This window comes from Aureococcus anophagefferens (assembly GCF_000186865.1).
Source record: "Aureococcus anophagefferens unplaced genomic scaffold AURANscaffold_5, whole genome shotgun sequence".
NCBI classification, from domain to species: Eukaryota; class Pelagophyceae; order Pelagomonadales; family Pelagomonadaceae; genus Aureococcus; species Aureococcus anophagefferens.
In genome coordinates this window covers 2,323,852-2,344,439 of record NW_008705565.1, presented here as the reverse complement: position 1 = coordinate 2,344,439, position 20,588 = coordinate 2,323,852, and the positions used below count along the sequence as shown (strand labels likewise).

Sequence of the window (20,588 nt, the reverse complement as noted above, 5' to 3'; positions counted from 1 at the left end):
CTGCAATTTCGGCCGGCGCCGTAGAGCATGATGGCTGGGTCGAACCTCGTGCGCGCGCTCCTCCTCGCGGCCGCCGCGGCGCAGCGGACGGGCACGAGCGGCGTGCCGCCGCACATCCTCGAGCGCGCGCAGCAGGCCTGGCGGCAGCAGCAGGGCGGCGGCGCGACGCCTCCGCCGCGGTTCGCCCCGCCCCAGGCCCTCTACAAGGACGGCGGCGCCACGTCCGACGGCGCGGAGCTCATCCCGCAGGTGACGCACTCCGGCGACGCGCGGGCGGCGCAGGCGCAGCGCGAGGCCGCCGCCGCGCAGCGGGCGCTCGCGGCGGCGCGCCGGGAGCTCGCGGCGATCGACGCGCGCGGCGCCGTCGCGCTCGCGGCGGCCGCGCCGCCGCGGAACGCGAGCGGGACCTACAAGAAGCCCGCCGGCGCCGCGGTGAGCGTGTCGGCCATGCTCGCCGCGGCGTCGCGGTGGGCCTACGAGCGCTGCGCGGCGACGGACCCGGAGCGCGTCCGGGATTCGCTGGGCATGAAGGGCGTGAAGCACTTCACGGAGTGGCTCGACCTGCAGCGCCTCGCCGTGGCGCGCGGCGACGCGCGCACGGCGACGGCGGCCCTCGAGCGCGTCCGCGAGGTCGTCCCGAGGGCGCTCGGCTCCGCGGGGTACCACGCGTGGACGTCGTTCCCGCGCGACTCGTGGCGCTTCCGCCAGGACAGCATGTCCTACATGCGCGCCCACTACCTGTGCGCCCACACGGAGCTCGGGTTCCAGCGGTCCGAGCCGGCGCTCATGGTCCGGTGGCGGCGGACGATCGAGAAGCACGTCGCGGAGGTCTGGCGGCATCTCGAGACGCGCGGCATCGACCAGCGGCTCAACTTCGTCAAGCTCTTCCGGGCGCTGGGGCTCTACGTCGAGGGCCAGTACAACGCCGAGGGCCGCGACGACAGGACCGGCGACGGCCTCGCGTCGCGCGGTGACGCGTCCTTCGACGCGCTGCCGTCCGCGCTCGAGCTCAACGGCTTCGAAGCCGCGACGTTCGAGACGACGTTGATCCACCGCCGGGAGCCCCTGGGCTGGTACATGCTCAGCCGCGACCGGCCCTACGACATCACGCACGAGATCTTCGCGCTGACGGACGACGGCCGCTTCCCCTTCCCCTTCCTCGCGCCCGCGGACGTCGCCTACGGACGCGACGCGACCGGCGGCCTCGCGAAGCGCGCCGCGCCGGACGAGCCGCGGGCCGCGCGCTACTTCGCCTACGCGCTCCAGACGGTCGTGGACCTGCTGAAGCTCCACGTCAAACGCGACGAGCTCGACATCGTCTGCGAGTACGTCGTCAACCTCGGCCAGCTGGGGGTCCGCGCGCGGCGCGGCGACGACGGCTCCGTCGACTTCGCGCTCGGCGAGCTCTACCTCCAGGGCCGCGACTACGTCGCGTCGCGGCGCAACGCCGACGGCACCTTCGGCGACACCTACGACCAGGACGCGGTCCGGTCGGCCAAGCAGAACCGGAACTACGACGTCGACGTCGGCGGCACGCTCCACACGACCTACGTCTGCCTCTGGGCGCTGACGCAGCCCGTCTACGACGACGACGACGCCCAGAGCTCCTGGGCCGGCGCCCACACGACGGACGCGGAGCACGTCGCCCTCGCCGAGGCGTCCGGCGCCGAGCCGACGCTGCCGCCGCCCCCGCCGCCGCGGCCCGAGCTGTAAGAGGAAGGACCCCCGGCGTGTGCACATGCAGTGCACCTTCCGTCGGTGCCGTTTCAAAGGGGCTGCCCGCCCGCGCCGCGATGGACGCCATGCGCCCGCTCTTCGAGAGCATCCAGGAGCCGCTGCTCCGCGACCTGTTCGTCGAGCTCTCGGAGCCGGCGCTCAACGCGAAGCTCGAGCAGTTCCTGGACCGCGCGTCCTTCTTCTTCGACCCCAAGTTGAAGCTCTACGAGTCGCAGACCGAGGAGCACGACCTCGAGTACACGAAGTTCCACCACGACTACCAGGATCTCCTGGAGCGGGTCGTCGACGACTTCTGCGACCGGAAGCGCACGACGCCGGCGGCGCTCTTCGCGCTCTGCGAGGACGCGGCGAGCGGCCGCGACCCGGTCGCCGACGCGATGCTCGACGTCTTCGTCGCGTCCTGCGACTACAAGCGCGGCGCGCGGCGTCGTTCTCTTGAAACGCGCCCGACGCGCCCCCGTCGTCGCAGGTGCTTCGTGTCCATGTGCGTCGAGCGGGCGAAGCACAACGTCGCCGCGCGGCCCGACGTCTCGCCCGAGTCCAAAGACGAGGGCAAGCGCGACGACGCGCGCGGGGCGAAGGACGCCAAGTAAACGTGGGTTCTACACGCCAGGCCCCAGGGCGTCCCGCACGTCGCGGCGCACCCTCGGAGACATCTCGTTGATGTGCACTTGCTGTGATCGTGCTGTCGAAGTTGCTGTCGGCTTCAATCGCGGCGAGTCTGGGCTGCCTCGCAAGAGCTGCTCGATGGGCTGCCTCGCAGCGCAGCTCCTCGTCGCCTCGCTCGTCGTCGTCGAGGCGAGGGCAGCGTCGTTCGTCCAGCTGCTGGCCTGCTCCGACGCCAACTGCACGGCGAATTGCTCCATCCTCACGAGCCACGAGCTCGGTCGGTGCGAGCTCGGCAGCCCCACGTCGGCGCGGCAGGGCGTCAAGGCCGAGTTCGACGGCGCCACGGGCGAGCTCGTCTTCGACTACTGGGACTCGGACGCGGCCTGCGGCGGCCGCGCGAACGCGCAGAGCGGCTTCCTCGAGCCGTTCGCGTGCCAGTCCGCGGCGCCGGGCGTCTGGAGCGCGTACCGCCTCGCCGCGGCCGGCGCCTGCGCGCCCGACTGCGACGACTGCGACGCCCTCTGGTCCCTGAAGATGTGCAGCTGGGTGCCGACGACGACGCCGGCGACGGACTTCGCGTACGCGGTTCAAGGTTGCGTCGCCTGCGCCGCCGGGCTCCGCGACTTCGCCGGCTGCGGCTGCGCGGGCTGCTGGCCGGCGGCGCGGGGCGCCGCCGGCGCGACGGCGCTCGCCGACGCGTGCGCGAAATCCGCGTGCGACGCGGCGCTCGAGGTGCCCTGCATGGACTGCGGCGAGGTCGCGCCGTCGCCGGCGGCCTGCGAGGCCTGCGTCGTCTCCGAGGCGACGGCACCGAACCTCGCGGGCCTCTGCAACTTCACGCTCGAAGCGGGCGGCGCCTGCGACGCGCGCGCCTGCGGGAGCTAAGTTGTGAGCCAAGTTACGACGCGCGGCTCACTCGTCGTCGTCGGAGTAGTGGTACTTGATGGAGTTGGAGCCCATGTCGACGGTGCCGCCTGCGGGAGCTAAGGTTCGAGCCAAGTTACGACGCGCGGCTCACTCGTCGTCGTCGGAGTAGTGGTACTTGATGGAGTTGGAGCCCATGTCGACGGTGCCGCCGCGGTAGCCGCCGCGCTTCTTCTTCGTCTTCTCGTGGCGGAAGTCCTTGCCGCGGACCTGGACGAGCTTCTGGCTCGCCTTGGCGCCCCAGCCGCCGTCGCCGTACGTGCCCTCGTAGGAGTTGTCCTTGAGGCGGTCGTCCTTGATGGCGCCCATCCACTTCTCGTTGTCGATGCGCTCGAAGGGCGTGCCGGGGCTCCGCGCGCTGCCGGGCGTCTTCGGCGACTTCACCTTCGGCGTCGCCTCGTTCTTCGCGAGCCACGCGGCCATGGCGTCGGCGGCGTCGTCGCGCTTCGCCTTCTCCGCGGACCGGCGCGCGGCGTCCTGGCGCTCGTCCTCGGACGCGCTCCGCTTGCGCTTCTTCGCCTTCTTCTTCTTCTTCTCGGGCACGACCTCGGGCTCCTCGGGCTCCTCCGCGGCGGCCGCGCGCGCGCCGGCGCTGCCCTTCTTCTTCGCCTTCTTCGGCGGCGCGGCCGCGGCGGCGGCGGCCTCGGCGGCGGCGGCCTTCTTCGCGGCCTTCTTCTGCTTCTTGAGGTGCAGCGCGGCGGCGTCGAGGAGCGGCACGACGGCGCCGTCGCCGTCGACGGCCGCCTCCTTCTTCAGCGCCTTCGCGCTTTTCGCGAGCTGGCAGGCGCCGAGGAACGCGTGCACGCTCCGCGGCAGGTCGTCGGCGGACGCCTCCGGGTGCTTCTTCGCCCAGGTCTTGCACGCGACGGCGAGCTCGACGAGGACGTCGCCGCCGGCCTCGTCGAGGAGCGCCTCCTTCTTCAGGGCCTTGGCCGCCTTGGGGTAGGACGCGGCGACGAGGTAGGCGTGCACGCTGTGCACGAGCTGCGAGGGCTTGACCGACGCCATCTCGACGACGCGAGTGATCGCCAGTTTTTAGAGCTGCATGGACTCATCGATGTTGACGTTTTTTACAGCTCCGGGCAGCCGATGGACGACGTCGCGCCGGCGCTCGCCGTGGCGTCGAGCGATGGCGTGTCGAACCCGAAGCTCAAGGAGACGCTCGAGGTCATGCGGCGGCTGCGGGCGAAGAAGGCGCCGACGGCGCCCTACGAGATCAACGCCGAGAGCCTGTACCGCCAGGCCGAGGCCATCTTCGCCATGCGCGAGAAGCTGGCCGCCAAGGACTGGGACGCCGCCGGCGAGGCCGTCGAGTTCGCCCTGGACCTGCTGGGCCCGGAGGAGGAGGCGCCGGCGACGGACCCGACGGCCTTCGAGGCGCGGACGAAGGTCTCGAAGACGGAGCACGAGACGCGAAACATCCTCCGGCGCGAGTGCGTCGCGGTGCGCGCGGCGCTGGACCGGCGGACCATCGGCCTCGTCATGGAGCGCGCCCTGAGCCACGGCCGCCTGAGCGGCTACGTCGGCGCCGTCGAGGTCGGCGACATCAGCGACGGCCAGCTCGAGAAGGCCTGCGCGACGTGCGAGCGCCTCGCGAGGCGGTCCGACCTCGCCGCCGACGCGACGATCGACGTCTACCTGCGCAGCGGCCGCACGCTGCTGGCGCTGCGCCGCGCCCTGCGGGGCAACCGCTGGCTCGACCCGGAGCCCGACGACGAGGCCGCCGCGGAGGAGACGCGACCGCGCCAGCGCACGCAGAGCATGCAGGCCGTGCAGGAGCAGGTCGAGGCGACGGCCCGGGCGGCGAGCGCCGACGAGGGCAGCTCGGCGATGATGGAGGTCTTCGCGACGAAGTTCACGGACGTCAAGGACCTCGTGCCCGAGGACGTGCGCCGGAGCATCGACGACGGCACGGCGTCCGCGGAGGCCGTGCTCCGGCGCGCGGAGGCGCGGCCCGGCGGGTTGACCTACGACCACGACGAGACCGACTCCAGGTTCCCCCACCCCCTGTGCCGCGGCGAGATGCGCCTCGCGCGGGACGACGTCGAGGACCGGAAGCGGCGCCGGGGCCTGCGGAAGGCGCTCCAGCCGCCCGCGTGCGTCGTCGAGTGGCGCGAGCCCGCGCCGGAGCACCGGAGGAAGCGCGTCGCGCTCGTCGGGTGCCTCGACGACGAGGCGTCGAAGGCGCAGCTGCTGCGGCTCGACCTGACCTGCGAGGCCGAGCCCGTCGGCGCGCGGCTCACGCGCGAAGCCGCCGCTCTGCTCGCGACGGCGCACCGCGTGGCCGCGATCCGCGCGGAGCTCGCGCGGCGCGACTGGGAGGTGTTCCTGCGGCTCGTCAAGACCTTCGAGACGGACGTGGAGGCGCGCGCGCTGGAGCTGCGCTTCGGCGCCGAGGACGGCATGCACCTGGCCATCCGCGACGCGACGGCGCTCGTCGCGGACGAGATCGCCTTCTACCGGGCCGCGGTCGTCGAGCGGGACCAGGCCAAGGCGCGGCTGCTCAAGGCCTTCGACGCGTCGCCCGTGCGCGGCGACGCGACGGGTCTACGGCTCGGCGACGCGGACGACGTGCGGGCGCTCGCGCCCGACGCGCAGAAACAGCTCGTCGACGACCTGCGGGACGCGGCGCAGGGCGCGGAGCTCGTCTACGTGCTGGGTCCGGACAAGGACGCGGAGAAGGACGCGGAGGCCCTCGACGCGCTGCGGAACCTGCGGCGCGCGAAGCGCGCGCTCCAGCGGCGCCACCTGGCGAACCTCAAGGACGCGCGGCGCGCCAAGGCGGAGCTCGACGCCTGCGCCGCCCGGCAGCGCGAGGACGGGGACGCGTGGCCCGAGGACGCGCGCGAGCTCGACCTCGTCCTCCAGTGGGCGACGTTCATGCTCGCGTCGCGCGAGCTCGCGGAGGCGCTCGCGGCGTGGCCCGCGCGGCGCGTCGCGCGCGCGGACGGCGACGGCGACGCCGAGGACGAGCTGCTCTTCACGCGGCCCGACTTCCTGGAGGGCCTCGACCCGCGCTACCCGACGGTCGCGCCCGTGGACGTCTTTTTGGACGCGGACCACGACGACTTCGTCGGCGGCCTAACGGACGACGGCGACGAGGCCGACAGGGCCGACGCCGTCAAGGCGGCCGTGGGCGACGCCGTCGACGCGCTCGCCGCGGCGGAGGGCGCCGCGGCCTTCTGGAGCGTGAAGCGGCTCCGCGCGGCGCTCGGCGACGCGCGGGCGGTGCTCGACGCCGTCGACGGCGCCGCGCGCGACGTCATGGCGCGGCGCGTCGACGTCGCGGCGGCCATGCTCCTGCTTCGCGAGGCCGTGGCCGGCGGCCACTGGGACGGCCTGGCGTTGGCGCAGGGCGACGCGTTCCTCGACGTCGCCGCCGACGACTTCGACCCGCTCTTCGCGGCGCTCGCGGCGCCGCTGCGGAAGCGCACCTTCCGCCAGCGGGCGAAGAAGCGGGCGTCGGGCCTCGGCTTCCTCGCGCGCGGCGAGGCGGCGCGCCGCGGGCGCGCGAGCACAACGCAGAGCGTCCTCTGCGACCTCGACGCGCGGACGGCGCGCGCCGGGGAGCGCGGCGGCAAAGCGGGCGAGGGCGTCCTCGTGGCGACGGTCGTGCGCCGCGCGACCATGGTCGCGAGGGGCGCGCGGGGCTCCGGCGTGCCGGACCTGCCCGCGGCGATGCGCGTCGCCGCGGACGCCGTCCGCGACGCCGCGGCCGTCGACGCGTCGACGACGGAGACGGAGGCCGAGGACGAGGTGCCCGCGGACGGCCCCGCCGTGACCTTCGGCACGCAGACGCTGAACCTCGACGCGCCGCCGGCGAAGCGCGTCATCCGCTTCGCGCCCGAGGCCGGCGCCGCGGAGGACGGCGGCGGCGGCGAAACCGAGCCGGAAAAGTCCGTGGCCCGGGCGCTCAACGCCATCGGCTCGGGCACGGCCTACGTGCGCCACAGCCCGCGGGCCGTCGCGGAGCTGACCTGCGTGCGCTACGAGACGCTCGTGCGCGAGTGCGGCGCGCGGCTCGATTTGGCGGGCCATCTCGGCGCGGACCTCGCGACGGAGTGTCTCGCCGCGGACAAGGATCCGAAGCGGGCCCTGGGCCGCGACTGCGACGACGTGCTGGCGGCGCTCGACGCCATGGCCAAGGCCTACTGCCAGCCGAGCCGCGTCGACGACCACCGGCACGACGCCGGCGTCGCGTTAAGGGACGCGAAGACCCTGTTGGACGCGCTGGAGCTGCTCTACGAGGGCCACGGGTCCCTCCCCGGGTCCTACAAGGCCCTCCAGCGCCGCGCGTCCGTCGGCGCGCTCGTGTTGAGCTGCCGCCACGCGCTCCGCGACGAGCGGTGGCACGCGATCGACGCGGCGGTCAAGCTCGTCCTCGAGGCCGTGGGCGACACGCACACGTGCCTCCAGGGCGCGCGGGAGCCCGACGGCCGCTTCCGCGTGGCGCCGCGCGCCCACGACGACGTCGACGTCTACGGGCCCGAGGGCCGCGCGCGCGACGCCGCGCGGAAGGAGGCCGCGGCCATCGACCGCTTCGCGCGGACGCGCGAGGCCTGCCGGCTCCTGCTGGAGGCATTGGACGCCGCGGCGGCGTCGGAGACCGACGAGGCCGCCCAGGCGTTAGCGCTCCTCGGGTCCGCGCTCGCGGCCGCGCGGCGCCTCTGCGGCGCGCGGCCGCCCATGGTCGTCGCGCAGTTGTCCGCCGCGGCGCAGCAGGCGACGACGCTGCGCCGCGCGGCCATGGGCCACTTCGCCGCGGACACGGAGTCGACGCGCCAGACGGGGCTCACGGGCATCGCGGGCCGCTGGCCCCGGCAGGCGCGGTCGGCGGTGGAGAAGACGATGGGCGCGGCGCAGGGCAGCACAAGAGAGCGAAATTCCCAACTTCAAAGGCTCCGATCTCGGCCATTTTCCACTCATTTCGGCTGATTTTTGGACGAGCGATCATCTCTCGGAACGGTCTCGAAGCGTGGATGTCTTTTTCGTAACGCGCGCGCGCGGAACACTCACGTTGAAGCGACGTTGAATCACTCTTGTGCTGCCCAGGCGCGGCGACGCTCGCCGAGGCGGAGCGGAAGCTCCTCGACGCGCCCCACGACTTCGACGTGGCGCAGTACGACGCGCTGCTGACGCTCAAGGCGCCGGGGGCGCTCGACGCCTGGCGGCGCCAGGAGCCCGACCGCGCCGCGCGCGCGGACGCGCTTCTGGAGCAGCACGACCGCTACCTCCGGACGACAGACCTCGCGCGCGTCCGCAAGTGGGCCGCGGTCGCGGAGGCCCTGCCGGCGCCCGCGCCCCACCGGCACGCGCCGGCGCCCGCGGCGCCGCGGGCGCCCCACCCCCACCAGAACCGCCTCGAGGCGATTTTGGCGGGGCCGCGGCGCTTCGTCGCGTCGACGCCGCTCGACTTCAGCGACGACGTCACGGACTACGCGGGCTTCGACGACCTCTTCCCGCCCGGCGACGACGAGTGTGTGCCGCCCGCGCCGCCCCGCGCGGCGGCGCCGCCGCCGCCGGGCGACGACGGCGTCCTGCGGAGCAAGATGAAGCCGACGCGCGACGAGCTCGACGCGCGGCGCCGGGCGCTGCGCTGCCGCACGGCGCTGCGCGAGGCGTTGGACGCGGGGACGGCGAGCAGCTGGCGCGCCGTCGCGCGGGGCGTCGACGAGTTCGACCGCGGCCCGGCGCCGCGCGACGGCAACGTCGCGGGCGCCGCGGCCGTCGCGGCCGTCGGCCGCGCCGCCCGCGTGACGCTCCTGCGCGACGACGTGGACCCCGTCGTCCTGCGGGGGTCGCCGGCGCGCAAGCCGCGGCTCGGCGCGGCCTACTTTGCGGGGCGGCCCGCGGGCCGCGTCCGCGTGCCGCCGGCGGTGCTCGAGCCCCTGCGCAAGGCGGCGAAGCTCGACGCGCCCGACACGCTCGACGACCTCGACGTGGACTGGTTCCACCTCGGCCAGCTCTTCGTCGCGACGGCGCGCGACGCGGACCGCCGCGCGGACGCGGCCGAGCGCCTCGCGGCGCTGCGAGGCGTCGTCGACATGATCGACCGCAAGGGCTTTCCGTCGCGGGCGAACGCGCTCCGAAACGCCGCGAAGCACTTCCTTGGCATCGACTCGGAGTCCGAGGCGTCCTCCGACGACGACGCACCCATCCACGCGCTTCCGAAGAAGCGCGCGCCCCGGGCGCCGGACCACCGGCCGGCCTGGCGCCCGGCGGCGAGCCACGCGGGCCACCACGTCGGCGACCAGACCCACGCGCACACCGTGCCCGCGTCCGAGTTTTAACATGTTGATCGCGCTAGTGGAGGGGGTGCGCTGCCAGGGATCTTGAGAACCAACTCGTGATGTTGAGTTCAACTTGACACTCTGAACCAGAGCGGCATGCGATGGCTCCTGCGCTGTGCGATTGACGCTGACGAGCAGTAGGCGCGTCTCCAGCTGACCATGCGGTGCCGCTTTCTCACCTTGCTCGTCGCGCCGGCGGCGTCGCTGCAGCCGGCGGCGTCGCTGCGCCGCGCCTGGCGGCAGGTCTGGCGCGTCGACGGCCCGCGGAAGCGGGGCGTCGTCACGACGACCTACGAGCGTAAAAATCCTTAGTAGTGGCCCCGGTGGCCGAGGAGGATGCCGCCCGCGCGGTTCTGGGGCGACGCGTGGGCGCCCGGGAGGTCGATGGTCGACGACGTGTGCTGCTTCTCCTTGCGGCCCGTCTGGATGCCGAGGCCGCGGAGGAGCGCGGCGCGGTTCTGGAGGCGCCACGCCTCGGAGCCCGGCTCGACGCGCTGGCTCTTCTTCTTCGCGGGCGTCGTCGCCGCGCGCGCGGGCGCGCCGGAGCCCTGGCCCGCGCCGCCGAGCGTCGGGCGCACGGCCTTGGCGCCGAAGATGAGCTTCGCGCGGCCGGGGTCGCGCTCGGGCGCGTCGCGGCCCCGCGCGCCGTCGACGGCGCCGAGCCTCCGCCGGCCCGAGCCGTCGTCGAGGCGGTGCGCGGGCGTCGGCGTCTTCGCGGACGCGGAGCTCCCGTGGGAGCCGTGGGACCGCGGGCTCTCGGACGGCGGCTCGCGCCGCGGCGGCGCGTCCGCGGGCAACGGCCGCTCCTTGAGCGCGCGCGACGCGGCGCGCGCCGCGCGGTTCGTCCGCGACCCCGGCGTCTCCGGCGCGGCGTAGGGCGACTTGGGCGGCCGCGCGTTGCCGTGCGCGTCCTGGAGGCCGTACCACTTCGTGACCTCGCGGATGACGGCCTTTTTGGAGGTTCGCCGGCCCGCGGCGGCCTCGCGGTCGAGGATCGTCTTGGCGACGCTGAAGCGCTTCTCTTTGGCGAGCTCCGCGGCGACGCGCTTCTCCTCGCGCCGCTTCGCCGCGGCCTCGCGCTTCACCGTGTGCGACGTCTTCCACTCGCGCCCGGGCTCGAGGCCGCCCGCGAGCCACGTCGCTTTCAGAGCGCCGTCGGGCACGCGGCCGCCGGACGGCGGCCGGCCGACGACGGCCTCGGACCAGGACTCGTCCGTCGGCGTCGCCGCGAGCCAGCCCCGCGCGTGCGCCACGCGCGCGTCGCGGACCTGCGGCGTGGAGCCGCGGTCCTCGGCGCCGTCCGCGGCGGGCCTTCGCTCGGCGATCTCCTCGCGGCTCCGCTGCGGCGACGTGCAGCCGAGGCACCACTCGCGGCTCCGCGGCGCGCCGAGCTGCGCGCTCGACGGCGCGCTCCCGAGCGTCGCCGACGGCGCGGCGCCGACGTCGACGACGAGGCCCGGCGCGTCCTCCTCCTCCGCCCCGCCCTTGGCCTCCTCGACGGCGCCCGCCGGCCGCGGCGGCGACGTCGGCGGGCAGGGCACCTCGTCGACCACCGCCTGGCGCTGCGTGCGCATCAGGCGCCGCAGGGGCGGCAGGCCGCCGCCCTCCTCGGACTCGAAGGCCAGGCGGATGAAGAGCTCCTTCGTCGACGCCGGCAGCGTGGCCCAGATCTCCTCGCTCTCGTCCGACGACACGAGCTTCTTGTAGTGCGCGAGGCCGCGCGCGTCGAGCGCCGCGTCGTCCAGGTCCTCCGGAGTTGTCATTTGGCTACACGCCGCGGCGGTGTGTGCTCGGCCTAAACGCCGCGGCCCCCCATTGCTTAGCGCGCTAGCAAATGTTGCACTTTTCGTCGGCTCGCTCGCGCCTCGCCTTAGAGCCGCGCGTAGGCGAAGTCCTCGCCGAGGTGGCACGCCTTCCGCGCGACGAGCGCGAAGCCGCCCTCGCCCCACGTGGCGCCCCAGGCCTCCTTCACGACCCAGTGGTCGTCGGCGACGCCGACGACGGAGACGACGTGGTTCGTCGCGTTGCCGCCGCAGTTCGTGATGATGCCGGACGTGTAGCGCGGCCACGCGTCGCCGACGGCCATGGACGCCGTCACCGGCGAATGCTGCGCGACGGCCTCGGCCATGGCCGCGTCGGAGTCGCCCGCGACGACGCCCGCGATCTTCTTCGCCGCCTTCGCCGCCGAGTACGCGCACTTTTCCGGGCGAGCGGCGGCGGGGTACGCGGCCTCCTCCTCGAGGCCGGCGCTCAGGACGTACGCGAGGGCGGACGACGTATTGAATTGCAGATGCGGCGCGCAGTCGACGATCTGCTCGACGCTGTAGCGCGTCGTCTCCGTCGACTGGCACTGGATGCTGTCGACGGCCGCAGCGGCGATGCCCACGTCGCGGCCCGTCGCGCCCTCGTCCACGACGCCGCTGAGGCAGGCGGCGTCGCGCCAGTCCTTTGCGGCGTCCACGGCTGCCACGACGAGCAAGAGCGAGCGCATCGCGATCGTGTCGGGCTGCAGTAGCTGCCCCAAGATCCAACGGAATATGAAACGCTCGCCAACGGAATTGCCACGCTGCGATCCTGTTATGGAGCAGGGCGAGCTCTACAACACGTCGGGCGAGCGCACGCCCGTCAAGTCGCTGCGCGCGCGCTTCGAATCCGACGCCGCCGCCGGGCCGGCGCTGAAGCGCGACGCCGAGACGGCGCCGGAGACGACGCGGGCGCTGCGCGTGAGCTATGATAACAACAACGTGCGCGTCGAGGTCGGCCGCGGCGCCCTCTACACGGTGGCCGTCTGGGCGCTGCTCGTCACGGCCTGCGTCGCCTACCTCGTCGCGCTCAAGGCGAAGCACTTCCAGAAGGTGCAGGAGCGCCTCGACGCGCAACACCAGCAATCGTTCGAGACCCTCGAGGCCATCGCCATAAAAAACGCGGAGCTCGCGTCGAAGAAGATCCGCAAGATGCCCATCCTGAGCACGCTCTACGTCTTCGGGGCCCACTACGTGGCGTGCGCCCGCGGCGTCCCGCGGAGGCGCGCGAGAGATCCCGACGGGGCGCCGCCGCGCCGCCGCGGGCGCTCGGAACCCGACGGCGTCGTAGGCCCTACGCGCTCCAGGGCTTCGCGCTCCTGCGGCCCTACGTGATGACGCTCTTCCAGGTCGTCATCCCGGTGCTCCGGCGCCTCTCGCCGACGTGGATCTTCCTCCAGTGGGGCGCGGCGCGCGGCGTCCGCGACGCCTCCTTCCGCCGGCGCGCCCGCGCCGTCGCGTCCTCGTCGTCACCCGAACCCCCGCAGGCATGCACGCGCGCGAGATCCGGACGCACACAAAGGCCGTCGCGCGGCTCAACGCGTTCGGCACCGACGTGCTCCGCAACACGAACGTCGCCGCCCAGCGCGCGGGCAAGGCCTTCGGCGCCTTCGGCCTGCGCTTCGGGAGAGGCGGCGCGCTGCCTCCCGCGCCCAAGGTCGCGGTCTCGGGGAGGTGAGGCGCGTTTTTACTTACTAGTTCTTTTTCAAGTTAATGACCGCCCGCTAGGCCCACGACCGGCCCGTGTAGCCCGCGGCGTAGAGCGAGACTCGCGTGGCGTTCGGGAGGCGGTGCCGCGCGGTGACGACCGTCGGCGCCCGCGGAGGCGGCGCCCCCGCGAAGGGCTCGAACCCGAGTCGAGATTCAGTAATTTCAACACACGCGTCTCGACGGCAACTTGAGAACACTAACCCTCGCTTTTGTTCGGCTGCTGGGGATCAGTGCGCCCGCCCCGACGCCCGCGCCCGCGCCCGGGCACACCGACGAAAAAATCCTCGGGGGCCTTTAGCCGAGTGTTTAGTACACTCCCACCGACGCGCGGGGGCCGCTGCGCCAAAAAAAAGCGGCCCCGGACGACGATCTACGGCCGAAAACGAGGTCCACGGTTTTAAACGCCCCGACCGCAAAAGAGCCGCGGGGCGCGCGATTGTCCGCGCGCCCCGCTGACGAGACGATGGCATCGAAGCGGCGACCCGCCCCGGCCTCGTTCCTCATCAAGTTACGCGAGCTGCGCGTCCCCGCGCCGACGAACGCGTCCGGGGTCGCCGCGCGCGTCGCCCGACCCGCCGGGCGCCCGGGGGCGCTCGCGCCCCGGGCGGCCCCGGGCCCCCGACGCCTCCCGCATCGACGCGGCCTCGTTCCCGGTCGCGCCCCGCCCCGCCCCGCGCCGCCCGGCCGCGAACCGCCCGAGCACACGCCGCGCGCGCGCCGCGCGCGCCCGGCGCGCGCCCCGCGGGGAAAAAAACTCGAAACGCCACAGGCTGCTCGCCGAGGACCCGCAGATCATCTCCTGGGACTCGCTGGGCCGCATCACGATCAGCGACCCCGGGAAGCTGAGCGCGGAGGTGCTCATCAACTACTTCCGGCACAACAACTTCAGCAGCTTCCAGCGCCAATTGAACTACTTCGGGTACTACAAGATCTCGGGCAAGGGCAAGCTCGAGCGCTGCGTCTACACGAACAACGCGTTGCGCCACGAGGGCGACGGCACGCCCGGCGTCGAGGCGCCGCCGTACGAGATCGACGCGCTGCTGCGGCTCAAGCGCAAGTCGTCGCGCGAGGGCGCGGCCCCGGCCGCGGAGGCGAGCGCGAGCGCCGCCAAGGCGCGGCCCGCGGCGACGAGCCGGTCCGGCCGCACGCTCGAGCGCCGCGCGCCCGCCGCGGGCCGCTACGGCGACGAGTCGCCGCCGCGGGCCCGCGGCGCGAAGCGGCCGCGCGGCGCGCCCGACGGCGGCGGCGCGCCGCCGCCCGCGCCCCGGGGCTTCGGCGGCCTCCGGGGCCCGCCGCCCCTGGCGCCGGCCTACCGGAGCGACACGCCGGACTGGGGCGCGTCCGACGCGGCGCTCGACGATTTGCTCGACGCGGGCGGCGGCGGCCGCGGCTTCGGCGCCGTCGGCGAGGAGAAGTGGGACGCGACGCTCCAGCGGCGCCTGCCGTCGCCGGGCTGGCTCGCGCCGTCGCCGGGCGGCGACGACGGCGGCGAAATGCGCGCGCGCGACGCCGACGGCCTGATGCTCCGGCGCCACCCGCCGCCGCCGGGCGGCGTCGACTTCGCCATCGGCCCGCCGCCGGGCCTGCGCCGGGGCCTGAGCCTCGGCTACGGCGACTTCCTGGGCCACGCGCCGGCGCGGCCCGAGGTCGTCGCGCGGCCGCCGCGGCCGCCGAGCCCGCCGCGGCCGCTCGGCGGCGCGCCGCCGCCGCTACCGTTCCCGGGCCGCGGCGCGTCGAACGCGTCGAGCCAGTCCTACGACGACTTCCTCGCCGGCGCCGCCGTCGTCTCGCGGGCCTTCGCGCCGGACACGCCGGAGCTCGGCGGCCGGCCCGCGCCCGCGCCCGCGCCCCACCGAACCGCGGACGTCGGCGGCCTCGACGGCGGCGACTCGCGCGAGGCCTGGGCCGAGCACCCCATCGCCCAGTCCCGCGCCGACCTCTGGATCGGCCCCTACCCCGCGGCGCCGGAGCCCTTCTGAGCGCCACCGGTCACGCGCGACCCCTGTCCACACAAGCACCGCGAGCGCCCGCGCCGCCCGCCCACCTCCCTGTACCTGCATGTCCCGTCCGTCCTTCGCCGCGCGAACAACCCTGTCCCATACCCGCGCACCGCCCCCGCCCCTCTTTTGTATATGTCTACCGGCGACCGCGCGCTAGAACCGTGCGGGGCGTTCGCACCGGGCCGATCACCGGCGAGCGCCAAGACCGGCGGCGAGATGCAGCGCGGCCGAGTGGCGCTTAAAAAACGACCCCCCACTAGTCGCGCTTCTTGTCCGCGGGGGCGGCGTCGGCGACCTTGGCGAGGTTCGACCGGCGGACCGCGAGGGACTGGCCGTCCGGTAGGGCGACCTTGACGCGGTGGGCCGCGCCCTCGCCGAGCTCGCCGACGACGCGGCCCTTCTTGCCGTTGAAGCGGCGCTGGGCGCCGAGGCCGTCGATGCGCACCGCGTCGCCGCGCGCGAGGACCGCGCCGTCCCACGGCGGCCCGAGCGCCGCGACGGGCGGCAGCGACGCGACGGCGCGGCGCAGCTCCTCGCCCGCCGCCGCCGCGTAGGCCGACACGGCGAGCCGCGCGGCGGCCGCGTCGCGCTCGCGGACGTCGCGCTCGAGCTCCCAGTAGGCGTCGACGTACGTCCGCGCGTCCGCGTGCAGCTTCGCGGCCGCGGGCCCCGCGACGGCCGCGAGCTCGCGCACGGGCCGCGGCGCCTCGACGAGCGCGCCGCCGTGGACGCAGCAGGCGTCGTCGCAGATCGCCGCCATCTCGTGCAGGTTCTGGCACACGACGACGACGGAGACGCCGAACGCGTCGACGCAGTGGCGCGCGAGTCGCAGCGCCCGGGGCCGCACGTGGGCGTCGAGGCAGTTGAAGGCCTCGTCCAACAGAAGCACGTCGACGCGGCTCGGCGACTGCTTCTGCCAGAGGCAGACGGGCAGGAACCGCTCGCGCTTCGGGCAGAAGCACGGCGCCAAACACCGGAGGAAGTAGACGAGGTGGCGCTGGCCGCCGCTCAGGGCGCCGCAGGTGAGGGCCGCGTCGCGCGCGAAGGTGTAGGGGTCGCCGTACTCGTCGCCCGAGTCGTCCTGCTTGAACATGCGGAAGCCCGCCCACGTGAGGAGCCGCTCGCACAGCGCGAGGCGCTCGTCCTCCGTCAAAGCGCCTTTCAACGAACCCGTGATGGCCTCGTTCAGGCCCCAGGCGTCCTTGAGCACGTGCTTCGCCAGGTCGTGCTCCGTCGAGCAGTAGACGACGCGGCCCCGGTAGTTTCCGTCGAGCGTCCGCCGCATCGCGACGTCCACGCCGTACGAGATGACCACGAGCCCCGCGAGCCACAGGAGCGACGCCAAATCCACCGCGGCGCCCTCGTCGACCTCCGACGGGCCCAGCGTGATCGCGAGGAAGCTCGTGAGGCAGAACCCGACGATGACCGCGGCGACGAGCGTGCCCTGGTACGGGTCGAGGCGCTCGAACTTCTCGCTGTCGCGCGGGTGGTAGAAGACCTTGCCCTTGGACGGCTTGAAGTCGACGTCGCCGCCGCCGTACATCCTCGCCTTGCTCAGGACCTTGCAGAGCGTCGACTTGCCCTGGCCATTGAGGCCGATGACGCCGAGGCAGCGGCCGGGGAAGAGGCCGAGCTCGACGGACTTGAGCGAGAACTCGTCGCTGTGGTTCTTGTAGCTGAAGCACAGGTTCTTGCACTCCAGCACCGTGTCCTTGGTCTTCTTGCCCATGGCCGGCTCAGCGCGTCGACGACGGCAGCGGTGTTTTTTGCGCGAGTGGCTCTTGGGCCAATTGGGGCTTCACTTTAGGGTCAACGTGTGCTTCATCCTCGATGGGTGAACAAACGAGGGGGCAAAGAGGGCAGGGTGGCGAACGTCGACGCGCGCTCACGCGTCCTTGTCCGCGGCGAGGAGCGTCGCGCGGAGGGCGGCGGTGGCGAGGACCTGGAAGAAGAGGAGGTCGAAGGCCGCGTGGTAGGGCAGGGGCTTGACGCGCACGAGCGCGGCGCAGAACGTGCCCTCGACGACGATGGTCGCGACGGCGAGGACCATGAGGCCCGCGAGGCGCGCGCGCGTCGCCGGCGGCACGAGCGCGCCGAGGCCGAACTTGTACGCGGCGAGCGGCAGGAGCGCGTTCGCGAAGATGAGCGTGACGAGCCCGAAGCACGCGAACGCGAAGGCCCCGAGCGCGAGGAGCGCCGCGGCGCCCGCGGCGAAGGCCGGCCCCGGCGCGCGCCGGAGCGAGGGCGTCGTGGCGCGGAACGTGAAGGCGAACCAAGCGAGCGCGAGGGCGATGGACACCTCCGCGACGGCGTAGGCGCGCGGGTCCGGGACGTAGTGGCCGAAGGCCGTCCATGCCGCGAGCGCGACGAGGAGGCCCACGCAGGGCCGCGCGGCGCCGGGGATCTCGGGGACGTCCCGCCCGCAGAGCAGCGCCCGGAAGCGCGGCGACGCGGCCGCGAGCGCGGGCACGTAGGGCAGGTGGCACGCGAGGCTGCAGGCCTGGGCCGCGAGCGACGAGTAGGCGTAGGGCTCCTCGCAGAACTGGAGGTGGACCGCGCCGCCGCCGTGGTTCGGCGCGGCGTCGCTGTCGCGCGCGCCCGGCAGGCCCAGGAGCGCCGCGCGGAGCGCGAGCGCGGCCGCGAGGAGCGCCGCACAGGGGAACGCGAGGCCCTGGAGCGCCGCGACGGCCGCGGGCGACGGCGCGCGCGGCCGGATGGCCGCGAGCGTCGCGAGGATGTGGCCGAGGACGAGGACGCCCGTGGCGAAGCGCCGCGCGCGCGCGAGGAGCGACGACACGGCGAGGCCCGCGAGGCCGCAGGCGAGGAACGCGACGGCGGACGGCCGGAGCGCGCCGTCGACCATGGACCGCGTCGCGACCGCCGTCGCGAAGCGGTGCGTCAGGAACGCCGCGCAGGCGACGCCGACCCAGGCCGCGGCGTGGCCCTGGGCGCCGTCGCGGGCGAAGGGCACGACGGGCACGGCGCCGCTGACGAGGCGCGCGGGCCCGTGCGCGAAGAGCTCGAAATCCGCGAGCGGTAGCGCAGCGGCGACGCGCGCGGCCGCGGCGACGAGCAGCACCGACGCGCCCCGGCACAGGCTCGTCTCGACGCGCGACCCGGCGCAGTACATGCCCGACAACGCGCGCCGGTCGATGGCCCAGGCCGCGACGCCGAAGCCGGCGCCGAACAAGGCCATGGCCGCGAGCTCGGCGGTGAAGACCATGCTGGAGCTGCGGCGCGGCGAGAAGGGTGTTCCTTCGAAGCGCTCGAGAAGAACGCGAGCTGCGGCGCGGCGAGAGAAGGGTGTTCCTTCGAAGCTCTCGAGAAGAACGCGAGCTGACGAGAAGGGTGTTCCTTCGGAAGCTCGAGAAGAACGCGAGCTGACGAGAAGGGTTCCTTCGGGAGCTCGAGAAGACACAAGCGCTCGCCTTCAACGATGCGTAAGGATGCAGCAAAACGAATGTCCGCCAAGGTGCCGTTACGCCCCCGACTCTTCGTCGACGTAGTAGCGCGCGTCGCCCGGGTGGACCCTCGCCGACGGCGCGCGGCGGCCCGCGTCGGCGACGACGCGCGCGTGGGCGAAGGGCACGTGGTGCGCCGCGGCCGGCGCGTCGTCGCCCGCGGGGACCGCCTCCACCGCGCCGCCGTCGAGGTGGGGCGAGTGGACGACGCGGCCCGCGCTGTGGGACAGCGTCCCGAGGCGGTTGAGCTCGATCCACTGGTGCGTCAGCGCCTGGCGGCCCCGGCCGACGTCGTGCTGCTTGAGGAAGACGTGGATCCCCGCGGCCTCGAAGCGGCCGTGCCAGGCGTCGACGAGGGACCGCCGCTGCGCCGCGCTGATCTCGAGGGCGACGTAGATGCCCGCGCAGCCCAGCGCGAGCAGCGCGAGCACGTAGAGGACGACGAAGGGCGACGGCGGCAGCAGGATCAATCCGACGACACCGAGCGCCGGCGCGCAGACGAGCGGCAGGCGCCAGCGCGTGTAGCGGTGGACCCGCGCGACGCGGGCGTGCAGGTCCGCGACGAAGGCGGCCCAGACGGCCTCCGCGCGGCAGGCCCGGATCAGCGCCGGCGCGGGCCCGCCGGGCGCGTGCGTCCACCGGCTCGGCCGGTCCAGGTAGTCGTGCGTCGCCTGGAGGATGACGCGGTCGTCGCCGTCCGCCTCGCGCCAGCGCCGGACCTCGGCGTTCGACGCGAAGACGAGGCCGAGGCCGAGGGGCGCCATGGCGCAGCCGACCCCGGACAGCGCGGAAGCGGCGGCGGCGCCGACGACGGACCGCAGGCAGAGCGACGCGCAGCACAGCGCGCAGCCGCCGGGCCCGCAGACCGCGATGCCGCACTGGTAGCGCCGCGCCGGCACGCGGCCGCCGCACATGGGGTAGTAGATGGCGTCGCCCGTCTCCGCGTCGCGCTCCGCGCGCGGGCAGCAGCGCGCCGCGGGCTCGGCGTCGCCCTTGCCGTCGACGGCGACGGCCGCCTGCGCCGCCGGCTGCTCGACGACCGGCATCGGACGCGGAGCCTACGGCCCGGCGCCCATGCCCTGACTGTGGGCAGCCTTTCTCTGCAGCATGTTGACGACTCCATCGTCCTGGTTGTCCGTGGTGGACAGCATGGCCGCCAGCAAGGTCCGCGTCGGCGTGCGCGTCCAGCACGACGACCTCGACGGCCGCGTCGTCGCCAGCGACGGCGCCGATCGCGTCGTCGTCTCGCTCGAGGACGGCGCGAAGCGCACGCTGGACGCCGCGGCCCTCGAGCCGCGGTGCGAGGCCTGCGGCGCCAGCGCCAGCGCCTACTGCCTCGCCTGCAAGCGCGTTGCTTACTGTTCGACGGAGTGCCAGCGGGGCCACTGGCGCGTGCACCGGCGCGCCTGCCGCGACAAGGACGCGCCGGCGGAGGGGGAGGACGGCGCGAAGAAGCCCGAGGGCCTCGACGAGGCTAAGGTCGCGGCGCTCCAGGAGCAGGTGCTCGTGACGCGCTTCGTCGACGCCATGGTGCGCCAGGACGCGACGGAGGTCAAGGTCCAGGCGTCGAAGCGCCCGCCGGACCAGCGCACGCCGCTGCTCCAGGCCGCGATGCGCGTCGCGATGGCGTGCGGCGACGACGGGAGCTGCGACGCGGCGGTGAAGCGCGACACGGCCGTCACCGTCGCGCGCATCCTGCGCGGCGGCGTGCGCCTGTCGCGCGACGCCACGCTGCAAGAGTTCCAGGCCTACCTCGAGACGCTCCAGCGGCACGGCCCAGGGCAGGAAAAGAGTGCGAAATTCCCAACTTCAAAGGCTCCTCTCTCGGCCGCATTCCGCTCGTTTCGGCCGACTTTTGGACGAGCGATCATCGCTCGGAACGGTCTCGAAGCGTGGATGTTTGTTTCGGAACGCGCGCGCGCGGAACACTCACGTTGAAGCGACGTTGAATCTCTCATTTCCCGCCCAGGCACGGCCGCGGCGCGGGCGACGGCCGCGACGTCCTGCGGACGTCGACGCGCGACGCGCTCGCGCGGAAGCGGAGCTGCGCCGAGC

At 74.1% G+C, this 20,588-nt stretch overlaps 2 protein-coding genes across 2 annotated transcripts in view; one reads left to right on the top strand and one right to left on the bottom strand.

Moving 5' to 3' along the window:
- Positions 1-24: 24 nt before the first annotated feature.
- AURANDRAFT_71215 (hypothetical protein) lies at positions 25-13,111 on the top strand (the record flags this gene model as incomplete). Its single annotated transcript, XM_009036882.1, has 11 exons — positions 25-1,709; positions 1,745-2,134; positions 2,207-2,326; positions 2,478-3,138; positions 3,542-3,957; positions 4,347-8,106; positions 8,343-9,539; positions 12,149-12,561; positions 12,654-12,780; positions 12,885-13,025; positions 13,091-13,111. 11 exons carry the CDS (start codon positions 28-30, stop codon positions 13,109-13,111), a joined length of 8,928 nt encoding a protein of 2,975 aa, XP_009035130.1.
- Positions 13,112-15,295: 2,184 nt separating this feature from the next.
- AURANDRAFT_71214 (hypothetical protein) overlaps positions 15,296-20,588 on the bottom strand; it is a gene marked incomplete at both ends in the record, with an annotated part of 8,634 nt that continues 3,341 nt past the window's right edge. The window contains 4 exons of the mRNA XM_009036761.1: positions 15,296-16,850; positions 16,962-18,302; positions 18,564-19,549; positions 20,045-20,228. Of these exons, the coding sequence (XP_009035009.1) occupies positions 15,329-16,850; positions 16,962-18,302; positions 18,564-19,549; positions 20,045-20,228 (4,033 nt within the window). The remainder of the gene's footprint in view (positions 16,851-16,961; positions 18,303-18,563; positions 19,550-20,044; positions 20,229-20,588) is intronic.